The 19128-nt window shown below is 33.5% G+C and overlaps 1 protein-coding gene across 4 annotated transcripts in view; it reads right to left on the bottom strand.

The window, feature by feature from the left end:
• Positions 1-1968: 1968 nt before the first annotated feature.
• The window catches only part of CCDC50 (coiled-coil domain containing 50), a 66304-nt gene continuing 49144 nt past the window's right edge, over positions 1969-19128 (bottom strand). For 3 of the 4 annotated variants that reach the window (XM_081301385.1, XM_081301382.1, XM_081301383.1), the window contains 6 exons: positions 18695-18813; positions 17896-17940; positions 17693-17797; positions 15792-15874; positions 10987-11093; positions 1969-2335 (listed from right to left, as the gene is read on the bottom strand). In XM_081301385.1, coding sequence (XP_081157511.1) covers positions 2064-2335; positions 10987-11093; positions 15792-15874; positions 17693-17797; positions 17896-17940; positions 18695-18813 — 731 coding nt within the window. In that variant the 3' untranslated portion in view covers positions 1969-2063. Of the gene's footprint in view, positions 2336-4731; positions 9290-10986; positions 11094-15791; positions 15875-17692; positions 17798-17895; positions 17941-18694; positions 18814-19128 lie in introns of those variants that run through there. The other variant, XM_081301384.1, reaches the window with a different exon arrangement.

The following is a 19128-nucleotide window of genomic DNA, read 5'->3' on the forward strand; positions in this document are numbered from 1 at the left end:
TACAGCGTTAAGGTCAGTGACAGATTTACCTGCAGATACATACATATCCCAGTTCTGTGTCTGAGGGTCCCTCTGGCCTAGTCAGGGATTTGAGAGCATAAAGCTGGCAGGTGAGCAGGAAAGGCTTCAATCAGGCACTGACAGCACTGGTAGTGATACAAAGATCAGGTAAGTAATGACACTAAGTAATTAAGAATGTATAATTAAGGGCATGCCATGATTGACACAACTGAACTAAAGCTGCATGATTAGTCTAAGGAATTGCTAGGACAACTAAGTGCGTTTTGAGAGAACAGCAAGAAAAGTCTAGAAGAGTTTCATGAACACTGAAAGACCATCTGATAAAGGAAGCTCAAGTCTGATGCTTAGAGATAAAATAGAAAGATTTTGCCTAAAGGAATACATACAAGTTAATGAAAATCTGCTGGGTCTGAAGCTGGAAGTATAACAGTGCAGTTGAGAACACAAGACCAGGAATGAGGCTTTCCAGGGAAATGCCTAGGAAGTTTCTGCAGCATTCCATCCCATAGAGGGCGAAAGCAGAATGAAGCTGCTCTCTTCCTGGCAACATTTTAAAGAAAACCAGCCTATCTGGAATCCTAGGACTTATCTGAAGGAGCGCTTATGTAAGTACTGAAAAACAGGAGACAGGATCAATGATATCCCGATTCTTAAAGCACATTCATGGCAAAACATGGACTAGGACCAGATATCTTTACTTCTTTTCTGTAATAGACTGTTTTCTCTTTTTGTACTTTGTGTCTGCTCCTTATAGCATAATACCCATATACAATGGGGTGGGGAAAAGTGAAATTTCTACCCCTTAAAACGTAAGGAAAATTATCTTGAAATCTCAACCCCAAGGATTTTCAGTAGTACAGGGTCTTCTCTAAAATTTCTAAGGTGTGGGAAGTGGATACTGTTCTAATGGCTTTTGATTAAAGGAAGGGCTTTCTGGTATTCCACCTCTCCACACATGGTGATAGCCTGACATTCAAACTCAGTCATACTCCGCAAAACCAGCTTATCACAGCGAGCACCTCCTACCATGATTAAAGAGGCTGCCTTACTTAACCTACTTTTTTTTTTAAAGACAGAGAGAGAGAGAATTTTTTAATATTCATTTTTTTTAAGTTTTTGGTGGACACAACATCTTTATTTTTTTAATGTGGTGCTGAGGATCGAACCCAGCGCCCCGCGCATGCCAGGCGAGTACGCTACCACTTGAGCCACATCCCCAGCCCATAACTTACTTTTTAGTTGGCTTTATTGTGTCCTCTTTCACTAGCAATTTCATCTAGTAATTGTTTTAGAGAGCAATGTTTCAAATCAAAAGAACAACATTGTTCAACTACATAAAAACTGCATATCACTGGAGTACCTTAGGATCTGGTAGTGACTACAGAGATCATTTAGGTTCCCCAGCATATTTGTCAGAGAATAAACTAAAGCCAAGAGGATATGCTCCAGGCAACTTAGTCAATAATAAGTGAAAATAGTATCTAAGATTTCTGCCAAATTTCTGGAGAATCAGTTTCTTCCTTTATGACTATCCTATATAAATAAATAAGATAAAGGAATAGCCTTAATAAAAGCAAACTACTAATATGTAGAAGCTGTTAATGTTCATTTTCTCAAAGTCCACTTGAGTGTCAACAACGCATCAGAGTGCAGAGTGGTTGTAATCTTGGGGACTTAGGAGTCATTAGAATTATTGTGTGAAACTCCACTTACCTGCTTTTTCTGTTTTTTTTTTTTTTTTCTGATACTTAGGAATATCTGTTGAGAATTTCAACGCACTGTGCATCATTATAATGTTATATATGTTCTAAGAGTAGACGGAAGTGGAATAAAAGAAAATTTATTAGTATTAAAATTATATTCGGATTATTTTGTAAAGAAGAAGAAAACAAACAAATTCTATAGCTTCCAGTGCTTGCTTGCAGTAAAGAAAACATGAGACAGAGATTATTGATTTAACAAATGGATGACTTTATTAAGAGAAGGACAAGATTGTTGTTTATCTCAGTCAAACCATCCAGGAAAACAAAGCACACATACTTCTACAATACTTTGGTTTGAAAATTAGTCATAACATCAATGTTAAACCTGATGTTGGAAGAAACAAATGGGACATAAGGTGTAAAATACAAATCATGAAAACACAAGCTTGCATAGATGAAGTAATGTAGATATACAAGTGGTATCCCAGGAAGGCCTGAGCACTGGAATGCCTTGATGATGTTGACCAACTCAACCTTCCAAGACACAGGAAAGGAACCAGCACCATGTTTCTCAACGTCCTCAGTGAGGTTATGAGCAGGAACAATTTGTGCTGTATGAAAGTGAATTGAAATAGACTGTTTCCATCAGCCTAGTTCAGGTGGGCACATACATACCCACCAGTACCCACCACAGGTCACCTTAAGGCATCCACAAAGTGTCCCTCACAGTTTCTCTAGATAGGCATGTGGTTTGAGTTGGTCTTTTGTTTTCTGTCCTTAGACAGGTAACTCTATTTTACCAAGGCTCTGTTCAGCTTTGTTAACAGCTATTTCAAACCTGCTTTTGCCTCAGGCTTGCCTATCAACTGATGAGCACTTGAGATAACATTGACTTTGTTTCATAAATATACCCACACTCTGAATATCAAAAGGGTTCTGAAAAAAAAATCTTAAGTGCCTCACACTATGTAGTCTCTCTCAAGAAATGACTTTTCCAAATTATAAGACAAATGACAATATCTCCTCAAATTTCCTGAGCAACCTGATTTATGAGCAGTCTCTTGTTCTTTCTAGTTCAGTACCTTTTCAAAATATATATTGGGCCAGGATGAATTCTTAGGAGAAACTCCATATTACAGAGAATTCTCATTTTGGAACATTATTTTTATATGTGATTTCCCCACCGAACCATATTATTATTTACAGTGTTTCATGACATGAATACTGGTTGTCTGGATGAGGCAGATGAGAAATATAGCTACTTCTGAGAAAGGGCATTTGATTTTCAGTTTACTGCAAAGGCTAAAGTTAAAGCCTATGGGAATTTCAGAAACCAAATCAATCAGAAGTACAAAACTTCTGATAACTAAAACTCTCTAACCAAATTTAAGAGCTAGAAAATATTTTAGCAATTATGGTCTGAAATTAACTGCAACAAAAATGTGGCCTATCATAGCATAGTCTCTCAACTATCTTCTCATCACTGTTCTCAATCCCTGCCTGCTCTTTTTTTTTTTTTCAAACCCTGTCTTTCAATTCTTTTATTCTTTATATTTGAACCTCAGCAAGGAATAATAGGCACTTGGTGAAGGTGTTCCACCTCCCACTGTCTTGACAAGGTCACAGTGAGGAGGACAAGTGTTTGGCAAGGTCACACTTGTGGGAAACCAAAACCATGAGACCCTTTTTTATGTAATTGGGACTGTTTATTTTATATTCAACCTGACAGAAGACATGAGTATACTTTAAATTCTAGATGGTCAAGAATATAGCAGGTGGTTCATGACTTAAAGGCTGTTTTACTATCTCTCAGGACATTGAGGACAAAACAGAAAAATATCAACAATCATTCTGGGAAATGTTACAGGAACTCTAGGCACCACAATTGATTATATCAACTAAGAATCCAAGTTCATGTCTTCCATCTCTCAAGTCTAAGCAGATAGTTATCATGCCTATCGCATGGAACCCACCATATGTAGCCTATTTAATTAAAGATTGGTTATAGTATTCATTCAGGGGAGAAAAGGTTAGTAAAAATATATTTTCCTTCTAATAGACCCTCCTTTACTTTACATAAGGATTTATGATAAGCATAGTTAATGTTAGCGGCAGGGGAATTACATACAGAGCCTGCCCTTTAGTTAAAGATTAGTAAGGAACTGCTGTACTTTGACTAAGGAAAATGGAAACTCTCTGAGAAAGCAGCTCAACCAGTTTTATGAGAATAAATGTAGACATTTTTAGATGCTTTTAGAATATATTATAAGATTTTTATAAGGGGACTTTTAGATGGGATCTTAAGTACAGGTGTGTTTTAAACTTAAGAGATTACTGATTGGTTAGGAGAGAGAGTCTGGTTATGTAGTTTGGCTTCTGTTAAATAAGGAAATGTCAAATCCTGGAAATTGTAAATTGATGCATTTTATTAATAATTCTGTACCCATAATGATAAGAAAAAAATAGAATAAAAGGAGACAGAGAGAAAGCAGCTGACAGCTCTCTCTCTCTCTCTGGAGATTGCTCCAATGAAAGGACTCCTTGTCTCATCCCTTGCGCAGATGCCACTCATCCTTCAGGACCCCCTGGACCCTGCTGGGGCAGGACCCCGGCAGGCGCTAAGTTGCACAATTAATCCTGCTCTGATCTGAAAGCTGAAATCACTATGCTATGAAAAGTTATTTAAAGAGAGAAAAATTATTTTATACTTTGCTGAGAATACACAGAAGCATATTAATCCTATCAGGAATATGTTAGTAGGAAGTATTCATATGGGAAAAAGAATGGCTTTTAGGCTAGATATTTCCACAAGTTAACATGATTACTTACATGATTGTGTTAGTTTATGGTATCAAGTAGAAACTGTAGAAACCACTCCATTGTCAATTCTCATAATTCTTATCATAGTGAAAGGTCTCCTGGTTAATTTTCTTCAGATTAGAAAATCTCCATTTCTAGTAAATGTCTACTCTGTTTTTTGTTTATTGTTTTTTTTTTTTTTGGGGGGGGGGGTGTTGGTGTTTATGGTAAGCATTTCAGTACACAAAAGTAATGGTAAAAATCTTACAAACAACCTGAATGTCTTCATAGCACAACAGAACTTTCGGAAATATCTTCTACACGGTTACCACCAAATAGGAGGACAGTAAACTCTCAATTATTCAGAAAGTGATTATCAGGTTTGAAGGATCTGGTCAGGAATCTCTCCCCCTCCTTTTGTGTTTTTGGTCATGTCTCTGCTATTTTAGTGGACTGAATTCAGTGTCACGTCAGCCACAGCACAGTGGGAAAGAAGATCCAAAGTCTCAATGACAAGGATGCTTAGAGATCAACTATGAATTTTGTATCTCAATTAACAGTTGACCACTAATCACATATAGAAGTACACTAAGCTCAGTCAGGGTCAAACTAATTTAAGGCAATACTGCTCCTCATAGACATTGCTGATATGAAGTGCAGGATACATCAGAAAAGCGACTCTGTAGTATTAAAATTTTACCAATTTACTCCTACCTTCTTAACTTTTCTAGAATAAATTTTAGCCATTTCTGATGACACTTGTTATATGCTAAGAGCAACAACAGCCTCTGGGTTCATCCCTTTAATAGTGTTACATATCATCATGGATAAAAAAAGATTCTTCCACCAAGAATTTGGATGACATTGTACGCCATGCAGCATTAATAGGACAGTCTATAGTTCCCTTCTCTGCCCATATTACCTACCATAGGCGAAGAAGGAAAATGTACTCTATCAACAGTAAGAAAAGCAAGTATGGCTTTAAGACACACAGGCACCAACAGATATGAGAGAAAATGGGACTGTTTTAGAGTCACTTCTCTGACTATGAGCAGTAAGTAAGGGACGTAGTATGTACTTTAAAAATCTTTTCATTTTTTTCTGAAAGATTTGATTTTTTTATGAATACTTCTAAAAATCCTATGCTATCAGAATATGGCACACTATATACAGTGAAATCTACATGAACAGTGTACTCTTTCAATGTTAATACTCCTTACACAAATGCTATCCCCCTCAAAAGGGAAAAAGCCTTTGACTTCACTTTATTCTGTTCTCAGTCCTTCTAGCTATAAGAGGAGTCTCACTCCTTTATTAGGCTCTAAATCTTAACCAATAATCATAATTATGTTCCAAAACAATCATCACTGAGTAATCAATCTTCTTGATATTTCCCAAAGTAACTATTACATTAAAGGCAACAAATTAAACAAAAATCAAGGCCCTAAAATGTTAACCACTCATGTGGTAAACTGAATGCACCATATAATAGTAGGTATTCCTGATTTGGCACAAGACAAATTTAGAAAATATTTGATAAAGAAAAATAATTATCAGTTTAAAGATACTTATTTGTATACTAACACATTCTGAGAGAAAGGGATGGAGAGCTGTCAATAATTTTTAATTAATGCATTACCTAGTTCTTTCTCCAGCCACATCAAACAAGAGGGAAACGGGTTGGGTTCAGAATTTTCTAGAATGGTTCAACAGAATATAAGGCCCAAGGTCATGAATTTTAGCATATGTTGAACTAGACCTAAGGAGCTCATACCATTCATACCATTCTGAAAAGATTTTACTCCTGGAAGCACTTATACATATCTTTCTTTTCTAATTTAGATGTTTGTCTATAATCAAAATATATATATATATATATATATATATATATATTTAGCTGTGGGGAGTTGCAGTTCAATTAGTATGCCACCAGGTATTGTGAAGTTATTTAAGAAATAGTAATTCAGCAGTATGTAAAAATCACTTTCTAAAAATTTCAATGTTCTTTTACAGCAGGTAAAACAACTATCTAGCCTCCAAACAAAATAATTATGTCTAACAGTGGCTTGCACACTGGAGTCAATTTTTTTTTTTTTTTTTAAGTCAGAGCATTTAATGTGACCATTATCTAACCCCTCTACCAGGTAACAATTTACAAAAAGGTAGGGAATGAGAGTGAAAGATAAGGCTCCATAACATATTGTACTCATTCAGCAATATTGGGGTTAATGGGATCTGGCTTCCAGAGAACAGAAATCTAGAAACAAAGGTTTTCCCAAGATCGGAAGTATTCATTTACATCACAACATTAAAACGTAATACATTGGGGCCTAAAAATTAAATTGCATGTGTTCCAGTGGCAGGAACATAAAAAAAAGTGTAAAATGCTTACACATTTACATAAAAATGACATCGTAAAAAGAGAACACAGTGAGGAATGTCTGGCAGTTCATTAACAGACAGTTGTTAATTGCCTCTATAATCTCAAAGATAATCATTACATTATTTGAATGAGAAAGAATGAGGATATAATTGGGAGAATTAGATTTCTATCTCCTTATTCACTGGTAAATAATTACAGAAACTCTTAAAAATTGTTTGCTTTACAAAAAAATTAAATAAAGACAGAATATTTCAAAGACTAATCTTTAAAAAACCTAAAAAACAAAGTAACAAATTTTCAATACTGATGAATTGGCTGTCACAAGGGCTATATCACCTTTGCTCACTAAGACAGCTAAAACAAACAGCACTCTGGTTAAGTGTTAAATGGCCTAACATTTTTTTGACTAAAGTACGTTCAGTTAACATTTTACAATAATAAATATGAATGAATGACATACATGAGAAACAGAATAAATGTAGAATTTTTAAATCGAAATTGATCATTGTATGAGATAGAAAAATAAACATTTATAAAATTAAAATATGGCAAATGATGTTGCCCATTTGCCTAAGTTGATATCAAATAAAAATACAATTGCTGTTTTTCTTTAAAGTTACCATTAAAATATTTTAAACACGAAGCAAAACCACAGGGCAGAAAAAGAAAAAATATAGCATTATTTTAAGTCAACAAGGCTAATCTGGATATTGAAACCACTACGGAATTTGACTTAAGGCTAGACTTCCATTTTCTCTCCCCTTCTCTACATGAAGATTTTTCTATATTCACTTCACTTCACCATATTCAAAATCCTGTTATCTTCCCTTTCCTCCATTTCTCTAAAATGACTATATCCCTTAAGTTTTTTTTTTTCTTCTTTCCAGGTTACCATATGCCTAAAACTTAAATTTCAGGTACGTTATACTCAAGTTCCTATAATATAAAAACTTTATGAAAGTAATTATCTTTCTCAAAATGAGATATTCAAATATACTGAGAATCTGCTCTAAATAGCTTCCTGATACTGCCCAACTTTAAAGACCATCTGAAAAGATAAGGCAAAAAGAAGGTAGTTCCCAGTAGGGTGATTAACAACTTTTTCTTTAGTCACCTATATATTTCATTCCTAAAGAAACACTATTGAAATGCAACACAATAAAAAAGAAGAGCAAGTCAAGTAATGGAAATTATTGTATATAAATATATAGATTGATTGCCACTTATGTTAACTAAGTATTATGGGTAAATAAACATATTTTATGAATCAGTTACTAGACAAAGACACTGAATATCTTGAAGAGGGGCCTAAAGATCTTCTACAAAGTAATACAAGGCCCACTAATGCCCCTTTATAAATATGAAGAGTCAAACTCTTGGATTTAAAAAAAAACACTATCAAATTCAACATCAAGTTGAATTAATTTAATTATTGACAGGTGCACAAAACGTTACTGAGACATGGCCAACAAATACTGCTGTCTTTTAAAGAAGAAAGAGAACCTTCGATCTACAGCCAGAGATATTGACATCACTTATGCAATCAACTTCCAATTTAATTTCCCTTGGCTCTACAAGTGAATGTAAAACAAGGACGGGATATAAAGGTTTTCACTTTCAGCTGACTGCACAACCCAAGTTAAAGTTTCAGAGAATTAAGTTTTTGTAAATAAAGGGTCCACTGCCCAGGGGCCTCAGAAAGCCTTGCTACTAAGAAAACATCCGCACAGTGTTAAAAAATGGTGTCTAGGCCAGTTTTCCCAAGAGGGCCTAAAAGGGTACAAAAAACCTCTATGGTCCATGTATTCAGAATAACATTTTTCAAATTCTCCAGATGTCTCTCTTTTAAATACTTTGTAATTATGACTTTTTTATTTTCCCAAAGAAAATAAAAAGCAAAGGCCCTGTCCTTCAAAAACATCACACACTAATGCACCAAAAAGCTGCTTCTTATACTCTTATTTTGCATTGCATCCAAATGTCATTTTTCACTCTGATTATTTATCTCCATATAATTCTAACTGCTAACTAAAGCTTCATCCCTAGATAACCAATACTCCATACATACCAAACAAAATGGCATCTTATAATTCCCTTAAATACTATATCTCAGGAAGTATATCCAGCACAAAGGTGGCTAATATTCAGAAGCTGCATTTTCTTATACTGCCCAAGTGATGGAAAATAACCAAAATATTTGAAATGAATTGAAATCATTTACAGTCAGAAAAACACTTGAGAAAAAAATCCCAGGAATGCAAACAGGCAGAAAATAATAAATGTGGGATGAATTCTGTATTATCCAGTAATATTTGCTACAGTGAGTCCATTTTCAAGGCAGATTCCTAGGTTTTTAAATTTTTTTACTGCTTGTAATGGAAACCTGGGGAGGGAAAAAGAAACAAAATTAAGGGAAAAAAATCTCTGAAACTCATTTTTTCTCCTTGCCCAAGCAAGATAATTTATCTTTATTTCAAGAGGGTCCTCTTTGCTTTGCTCTTGATTATAAAATATTCATATCCAGAGAGTTATTGTGTTATTTTAACATTATGCACAAAATATGTGTCAAAGACAATGAGGCACCCCCCCAAGTGATGCATGTATAATTTGAAAAAGAGAAATATGAACAACTTTTAGTTAAATCAAGGATGATAAAAATGCCACCAATTGATGGAAACTGTGATGAAGGTGTTGTTTTGATAAAGACATTTATAATATCCAATATCTTTTAAATGTATTTAATTGATGGAAACTGTGATGAAGGTGTTGTTTTGATAAAGACATTTATAATATCCAATATCTTTTAAATGTATTTAATTGATGGAAACTGTGATGAAGGTGTTGTTTTGATAAAGACATTTATAATATCCAATATCTTTTAAATGTATTTTGTCTTACTCTCAAAATTGGATGAATATCAGAATGGGGGAAAGGAAGCTTTTAAAAATGCAAATGTCTAGCACTCTTTACCAGGACATTCTGATTTAATTAGTTTAGAAAAAAAAAGAAACAAAGTCATCTGTAAAGAGATATTTTTCTTTAATGACAGTTGAAACAGTAACTTAAAGAAATGTGGGAAGACTACAATTAACTTTGGAAAAGGATAACAAAAAATATCATCTAAGAAACCTTAAAAAATTGTAGGTACAAATTAATTCTGTCAATTGATAAAATTCAATGTTTAAAAAGTCCATTGAATCTACAAACTTCTTGCATGTATTTTATTTTACATGACAACTTTGACAACTCTGAATCAAATATTTAGATTGCCTCTATTCTGCAGATGAGGAAGTTAATATATAACAAACTACCTTTTTATTATTTGAAATTACAACTACCAAAAAATTCATGTAAGTGAATGCATATCCTTGAAATATACAATCAATTACTAAATACAACCATTTTAATGGCTTACTCCAATTTAGATGCTCTTATTTTTCTGCATTTTCTTTACTCCACCTTTTTTTGCATAAAATTTTATATGGTACATATGTATGCTTATTTAAAACCTAATTAATACAGTCATGGGCAGAAGAGAAATAACAGTCAATACAAGTTGAGCATCTCTTATCAAAAATGCTTGGGACCAGACCTGTTTCAGATTTTAGAGGTTTTCAGATTTGGGAATACCTGTATAGACTTTATTAGCCAAGAAAATCTAGTTTAAAAATATAAAATCTAAAATGCTCCAAAAATTCAAAACTTTTTGAATACCATATCAACACTCAAAAAAGTTTCACATTTTAGATTCTGGGATTACAAATGCTCTATCTATGTAGAGAAAGCAGTCCAACAAATCTTAATGTGGTCATGATAACCCTTTAGGAATCTGTTGAATGGATGAGCTCTGGAGGAAAATGCAGAGACACAGAAACATTTGCACTCAATTTAAGGTGCTTTTTTTTATTTTTTGCATTTTTGTGTGTGTGTATGTTGTAATAAAGAACAACACGATGATCTACTACAGAAAGAACTTACTTTCCACTCTAGTAATCAGAAGATATCATTTGATTTTCCAATTTAACAAAGGGTTTATTAAAAAAAAAAAATTCAAAACCTGACCATATACACTCTTCTTACCTTTATGAGAGGAATCCGATTTTGAGAAATGGCGGGTAGAATTATGCTGGTTTGTAAAATGAGTATAATCCAGACCCTCGGCCTCTGTGTTGGTAGGTGGTGGTGGTCTGAAGGAAGCCAAAATTTAAAGACATATCAAAGTAATGGTTACTACAATTCTACCTCTCATTGGGTTACATGGCAAACCTTTTTCTGTAGAAATGAAAAGCCAAAATGCTTTAGAAATCTCACTTTAGTTCCTGGATAGTTGCATGGCCTTATTTGACCCTACTTTGTTTTGATGCACACAATGCAGTCAAAACAAATATTTTCTCAACACCTCACCTAATATTTGTGGGGCACTGTGCTAGAAAAACAAAGATAAAAGAGATATAACTGCTGGTATTAATAAGTGTACTCTGTCTCAATAGATTTTACCAATAAAGAGTAAAAAATGAAAAAACAATGGATGATTAGAAAGTAATAAAGTTAAACAAAAAAGAAAAGGAAGGAAGAAGAGGGGAAAGGTGACAGGCAGGTTAAAAAGGGATAGCGGGAAGGAGGGAGGGAGGCAGGAAACTTCAATAAAACTTAAAATTTCATGAGTGAAGTTCCTTTATCCACTAGGTGGCAAAGCAGATCTTAGTACATTTGCAACTTTTAATGTAATACATTTGCAAATTCTTACGTAAAAGAAAACAAAAATACTAAAAAATAATTTTTGTCATTCTAAACTTTTATTATTTTAATTACTTAATATAGATTTTTTGTAAAAACTGGCATTGATGAAGGTAGTGAACAAAACCTTTCATTCATTATTTTTTTGTTTCCCAAAATTATACTCAAATTTTGTGTCAAAACATGGAACCTGATGCAGTTAAGGGTGAAAGGTTGTATTTTGTGTAATTATAAGGCATAAGTATCCTGAGTTTGTCAAGTTGTAGTCAGTTTAGTACAGTGGGCTCTGTAAGATAAAAATAAACACAAATGTGTTCAAATTCCTTACCCTATCCTTAGCATTAAAGTTCTCCCTGGGTATTTAGCATCTGGAATAAGTCAGAAATGGATGTAAACTTGTATATACAGTTAGGACTGTGCTGTAGGTTCTATACGATTATCTCAACAAACTTTCAGGACAAGTCTGCATAGTAGGAAGCCTGCACATATTTTAGATTTAGATTAGGTTGGATGAGGTAATGATCTAAGTTCACATAGCTGTTAACAATAGCAAAGTCAAGACCTGATCAAATGGACTCTAAATCAATGCTCTAAACTATGACAGAAGGACATAGGTGTTTGCTTTTACCAATAGAGCAGCTGTGTTTGCAAATAAGAGAGATCCATATCTATACACACATATGCATGTGTGAAAATGTATTTTCATAAGATATGAATGTTCTATATTTTCATTCATGTCTTACTATATATATATATATATATATATATATATATATATATATCTCAATTTGAGTACAGTAAATGTGGCATTTTTCATTTCTCATTGAACCATTTGTTTAGAAATATTACAAATGAAAGGAATGGTGCTTTTCTTTTAATATTACCTGGCATTTATAGAAAGACAGAAGCCAAGTGGGACTCACAAAAAAAACTCCCTAATTATTGGCTAGACAATAACTCATTAAAAAAAAGGATTTTAAACCTGCAAATAGAGCAAAGGATGTCAACGATCCTCTGGACTCTCCTTGTAAGGATCAACAAATCACTTTAAAATGCCCTCAGTTCTCTTGGTGTTTGGTTCTGTTTAGTTTCAGTTTATACAGAAAAGAACTATTAGCTTATTACTTGCAGGGATCTTACCAACTTTTTTTGTTGTTGTTGTAACAAAAATGGTTGTTACAAAGTTAAGGTTATTTATAAGTAAAGTTAGAAATAATGTCATTGATCAATAATTTGTAGTTTGCATTGTATTTTGATTACCTGTTTCCTACTGTGCTCATAAAATGATTTGTATCTTTTTGTTGTTGTTGGTTTTGGTACCAGAGATCAAACTCGGGGGCATTCAACCACTGAACCACATCCCCAATCCAGTTTTTGTATTTTATTTAGAGGCAGAATCTCACTGAGTTGCTTAGCGCTGCACCATTACTGAGGCTGGCTTTGGAACTTGCAATCCTTCTGCCTCAGCCTCCTGAACCGCTGGGGATGATTTGTATCTTTAAGCGATATAGATAAATGTCCTCAGAATTCACTTCAGAAGTCACTTCTTCAAGAAACCTGCCTGGACACCCAAACAAGGTTAGGTGTCTCCTTATGCTCTTATACACACTATGCTTTTTTATCTATGGAGCTTAACATAATAATAATAGTTAATGAAATAACTGTTTAGACAATAAACTTCATAACAGCAAGAAAAAATTCATTCTTTTGGACTGCTGCTTACCCCTGTTCTGAACAATTATTAAGGTGTTCAATAAATATTTAATAAATGATTAAATGGAGATAAATATAATTCACATACATAAGAATGTACAAGGAACTAAATGAGATTTATAAAATCTTTAGAACTTTCTAAGGTAAACCTGCAAGCAAAATATCAAATAGTATTTCCAGTATAGAGTCATACAGGTAAAACAATTTGGAATTTGGGTTATAACTTTTTCCAATTACAAAGAGTTGGAAGTAATCCAGTCTACTGACTAGTTTTCTTATTTCCTTACAAAGAGAAAAACAGCTTAAATAACAAAAGAAACTGGGATTTCAACCATGAATATTACGTGAGAATTTGTTTCTCCTCTCTTCTATTTCTACTACTAACTCACTGAAATAATAAACATCTTGACCTAGGAAGCTCCATGTTTTTCAAAACTTGAAATCATTGCTGTCCATATAGAAAGCTAAATAAACTTTTCTACCATGACCAAAACAGGAAACTAGACTCTAACCAGAGAGCATATATACATAGTTGTGTAAAACAAACATATATATATATATACACACAAACATACACACACATATATAAGGTATATAAACTTTCATTTTTAACTACGAAAATAAATGTTTCACAAAACTCTTGTTCATTTTTGTTCTGCCATATATATAATCTTTCAGTAAATGATATTTGAAGGCAGTGTTTCCTCTTAGGTCAAAAAAGATTTTAAGTTCTACTAGCAGCTATAAGTCACTTTTCACTAATAGCCCTTTTTAAAAATTTATTGATTTATTCTTTTTTTAGTTATAAAGACAGTAGAATCCATTTTGATATATTTATACAAGCATGAAATATTCTCTTTCTATTTGGGACCCCATTATTTTTAATTTTGTATTTTCTGAAGAGGCTAAGGACTTATTATGAAATCACTCTAAAATTGATTTGAATTCATTGACTAAAATCGTCATCATCAGCATCGGCATCATTATCATCATCCAGACATATTTACCCATAGCTGCCTTTTATTTTATCTAGATATTGTGGAGTGTACTAAACTATATAATTCTAAAATGTGGTTTAAAAGATATTTGGCATGTGTTTAACCAAAAATTATGAGAGCAACAGATTCTATATAATTAAACAGACTATATTACTATTATCCTCAGAGCAATACAAAAACAATATTATTTTGTTAAGGGTATTTATCTTTTGAAAACACATGAGTTTAAAAACAGAGGATGGATTTTTAAGGACACTAAATATATTCATTTGAAGAAAGCAAGTCCAGCAACTTAAGTATTAGTAATAAGTGGCAACAACTGTATATATTTCTCAACACAATAAAACTTACATTTATAATTTTAATAAATATTAATAAGCAGGACCAAATTTCAAGGTATTAATGATTCAGAATTAAATATTAGGTTTAGTGTTACTTTTTTCATTTTAAGTATATTTTAACTGGTAAATAAAAAATATAAAATTTGTATATATTAACAGGATGACATATTTATACATGTATATATTGTATAATGTTTAAATCAGATTAAACATATCTATCTCCTCATTTATCATTATTTGATGGTGACAGCTTTTAATATACTTTCTTCTACCTTTTAAAAATGTACAGTTCATTACAGTTATTTATATTCATCTTCCTGTACAATAATAGCCCACCAGAACTTCTTGCTCCTGTAACTTAGTTTCCATTGATCACCCTTTTCTCATTCCTCCCTCCCTGCTCCTTTCCCAAGTATCTTTTCATATTTAATGTTTTTTCTTCATATTCTAATTGATATGTTGTCTTTCAAAGACAGACAACAAAAAACAATACAGAAAATAAGAGGTTACTTCCTCAGAGACTTAAATATTGATAACTAAAGGTGGAAAGAATTGTATTTTTCCTATAAGTAGGACTCAAGACTGTTTGAGAGAAGTCAGTCAGGAAGTACATATGCCACAGCCAAAGCTATTTGCTCTGGCGGGATTTAGAGTTTGCAATGACTCAAGTATTTGCCTAAGATATTGAGATTCAATGCAGGAATGAGTTTCAGCATCTTTAAATGTCATGCATACACTAGTGTGGAGGGAAGAAATCCAATAAAAATTTAACACCTGAGATTTTATTTAGGAAAATGGTTAATCTCATCTCTCCATAGCTGAGGGTATAAATTCAGTGAAGACACAGATGGAATTGGTCCTTCAAAAAAGCACACCTTTCCCTATACACCCCAGTTTCGGTAAAATATCACTTATTTGACATATGTAACCCAATTTAAGACTAGAAATTTTAAAAGTTTAAGAACCCTAAAAGATTTGACAGCACCTCAAACCTGCAGTTTTCGATATCTTCTCCAAAGAATAGTCTTTTCAGGCAACTGACATCTCCTTACTCAAAATTCAATTTCCTCTCTCCCCTTTTCAGGTGTCATCTTACCGTGCAGGCCTGTCACTTTTAGACCGGTGGTGAGCTTCATCATGCTCCTTTGACTTTGGGTTTGTTGATTTAGCTGGTTTTGACTATGAACAGAAAAAGAAATAAACAAAATGTACATATACACATACACAAAAAAAGATCAAGCAAAGGAAGAGGTTTAAAAAACATTTAAGTTCTCCTTTAGTAATTTCAGGTTACTTACATTTAGTTAAGCAACACGAACTTATTTTATATATAGTCACTCTGAGGTTTTAAAAAATACATATATATGTATTTATATGTATGTATGTCTATGCTCACAGATATATACACACATACACACACAAAGGCAGGTCGAAGATGGTTAATGGAGCTATATGAGTGGGCAATATACAAATAAACAAACAAAGTCACCCACACAGGCATGCTTGGCTATAGATTGTTAATTTAACAGCTGAATAACTATTGATATGAACTAAAGATACCCAGAGTCAACAGAATCTACGTTTGAGCTCTCAAACTTCCTTCTATATACCTGGCTGATGATTTTCTAGCCAGGCAAGTAAAGCACATGCAAGTTAAGTTGCCCAAAAGAAGAACTATTACAGCACCAGATATAAATCTAGAAATCACAGAAATCATGGTACTTGCTAGACATATGGCCATTACCCTCTGACTTTCCCAGTTTATAATTTATAATACACCTACCCTTTTCTAGTTAACAAAGAATTTGAATAACTGTGGCTTATATTATATAGCAGAAGCATTTGGGTATTCTTGATTAAAAATAAAATGTTAAAAAAATGTTTGAATTACTAAAAGGATAAGGCAGGGAGTTAACTATACATAATTAGTATGGAAATAATCCTTTCATTTGATTTAAGTCTGACTCTTGGATAATCGAGGAAGAGAAAATGATAGAGCAATATTATCAGTCTTGGTTTCTATGTCTTCTTCTGCCTCACAATCATTACCAAAAATGTGAGGCGAAACCAGAGCCCAAGAGAGACTCTGAAAGAGAACAGTGCTAAAGATCAACTGTATCATGAACACACATCCTAAGTTGCATGCTTCCAGGACTGGTGCAAACTCTCTCCCTAAAAAGTCTTTATGGTGTGTATTCTTGTACTGCTCCTCTGCTTTTATTCCATCCTACTGGGTCTTGTATTTGTTAGCTATCTAATCTTTGTTTTCCTTTTTGCATTACATAAGATCATTTAGGAAAGATCTTCTTTATCCCCATGTGGGTCCAGTGTGGTGCTTTGCAAACAGTCACTGATGAGTAAAGTCTGTAAAACTGAACTTGTAACCACCACATACAATAATCAGATTACAGCAGAAAGAACTGCAGTCACTGCTTGTTTTGTCAACTATTTTAAATTAATGAAGGGAAAGAAAACAGTCCAAGCTAGTGCTAAAGAGTTCTTCCACTGTGACATATGCAATAATTTGCTAGTGATAGGTATGTATCTGTCAGTCTTCCATAGAAGTTGTGTCAATGAAAAGAGAAACAAGTACATGGTAGGGATAAAGAATAACACAAGTATAAAAGGAAAGTAGACAGAGCAGATTACCATGAAAATTCTGAAAGCATGTGAAAATGCTCTATTCTCCTATACTGTAAGTATATGCAAACAAAGATCATTCGTAACCAGAAACACATGCATCTTAGGTCTTAAAATGAATAGACTAAGCTTTTTCAATCTTTGCAGTTATCTTTTTAAATAATTATTTTCAAGAACTCCATGACCTGTCACAGTGAAACAACTTTTACACATTAGATTCACATATGTAATATCCTAAATATATTTGCAGAGCTTATTCTAAAAGCAGAGTTCCCTTCCCATTTCTTATCTTATTTCTATTAAAAAATTAAAACACACACACATACACACACACAACCACACACAACCACACCATACCTTCCACTCAGAGTCATGCTTTCTTTTGTCCAAAGATGACTTCTCCCGCTCTTTGGCTTTCTTATAAGCTTTCTTTTCTTCTGCCATTAGAAGTCGAGCAATTTCCTAAACAAGATCCAGTCAATATCATAAACTACAAAGTTGCAGGTAGATTACCGGGATATTTCCAAAAAATATTGTTAAATTCATTAACACAAGTATACCTCATCCTGGGCTACTTGAGCTGCTCGCAGGTCCACCTGGGTAGCCTTTGATGTAAAAGAAACACGAAAAAAAAAAATTAAGACATTCATGTTGCCCACTTAAAAAATCTTATACAAAATACACTGGTATTTGAAACTAGTTGTGATTAACACCTCTGAAGCTGATCAGCAGTTGGTGTGTCAGGCAGCAATTCTTTTGATCAAATCCTTCAGCAGGTTCTTAAGAGAATTGCTAGAAACTTCATAATGCCGAGATAGGGACTTGGAGATCTGTTGTCAGTACTTAGTAAATGAACCTGGATGTAACACCTCCCCCTATCCACTTGGGATATGTTCCAAAACCCTCAGTAGATGCTTGAAACAGCAAAAAGCACCAAACCCCATATATAGTTGTTGTTGTTTTTTTTTCCTGTTCATACATACCTATGATTAAATTTAATTTAAATTTAGGCACAATAAGAAATTAACAATCATGAGTATAATTATTATAATAATAATATATTATGTATATTAAAATATACCAAAGTTGTGAATTGTTTCTTTCTGAAATGTTCCATTTAACATTTTTGACTACATTTAACTATATGGGTAACTGAAATTACAGAAAGTGAACTGCAGATAAGGGGAGATATTGTACTCCCATTTTTGTTTTCCACATATCAAAAAGATTTAAAAAAACAGATTTCAGTTTCTTAACTGATGGAAGACTATAATGCCCATTATATAATAATAATGTTTATTCAATTCACAAAAAAAAAACTACTGATTCACCTGAACTTTTGCCTTAAAATATGCTCACCAAAAGTTCTTCTTCTTGCAGTTTTCTGGCAATTTCAGCATCATACCATTCCTGATCCCTGTGGGTGACTCGTGATACAGGAGGGCAGACAGCATCTTTCACTACCCGTGGCTTCGTTCCTGGAAAAAACTCACTGCAATAAGGCAACTGTGGTTGTTTCCTGAAAAGTTGTGAAATTTAAGAAAAAGCAGTTTTCCTTTATGTATCTAGCATTGAAAATATTGCCTCCATGCCCAAATTCAGTGTGGGGTGCATTTGAAATATATTTTTCCCTAGGTATGCAAGTACAGTGCTGCTGATCATCCATTTTAATAGTTACCCACCCCCAAACCTGCCAAATAAAAACTCCCTTTCACACAGTCCCATTAACAGCAGAATATTGCACAAGAAATTACAAGTGAGGCCTTCACAAAATAGAAAGTAGAAAAAGAAAA

The sequence above is a fragment of the Spermophilus citellus genome (assembly GCF_964194105.1).
Source record: "Spermophilus citellus genome assembly, chromosome: 7".
Taxonomy (NCBI): Eukaryota; Metazoa; Chordata; class Mammalia; order Rodentia; family Sciuridae; genus Spermophilus; species Spermophilus citellus.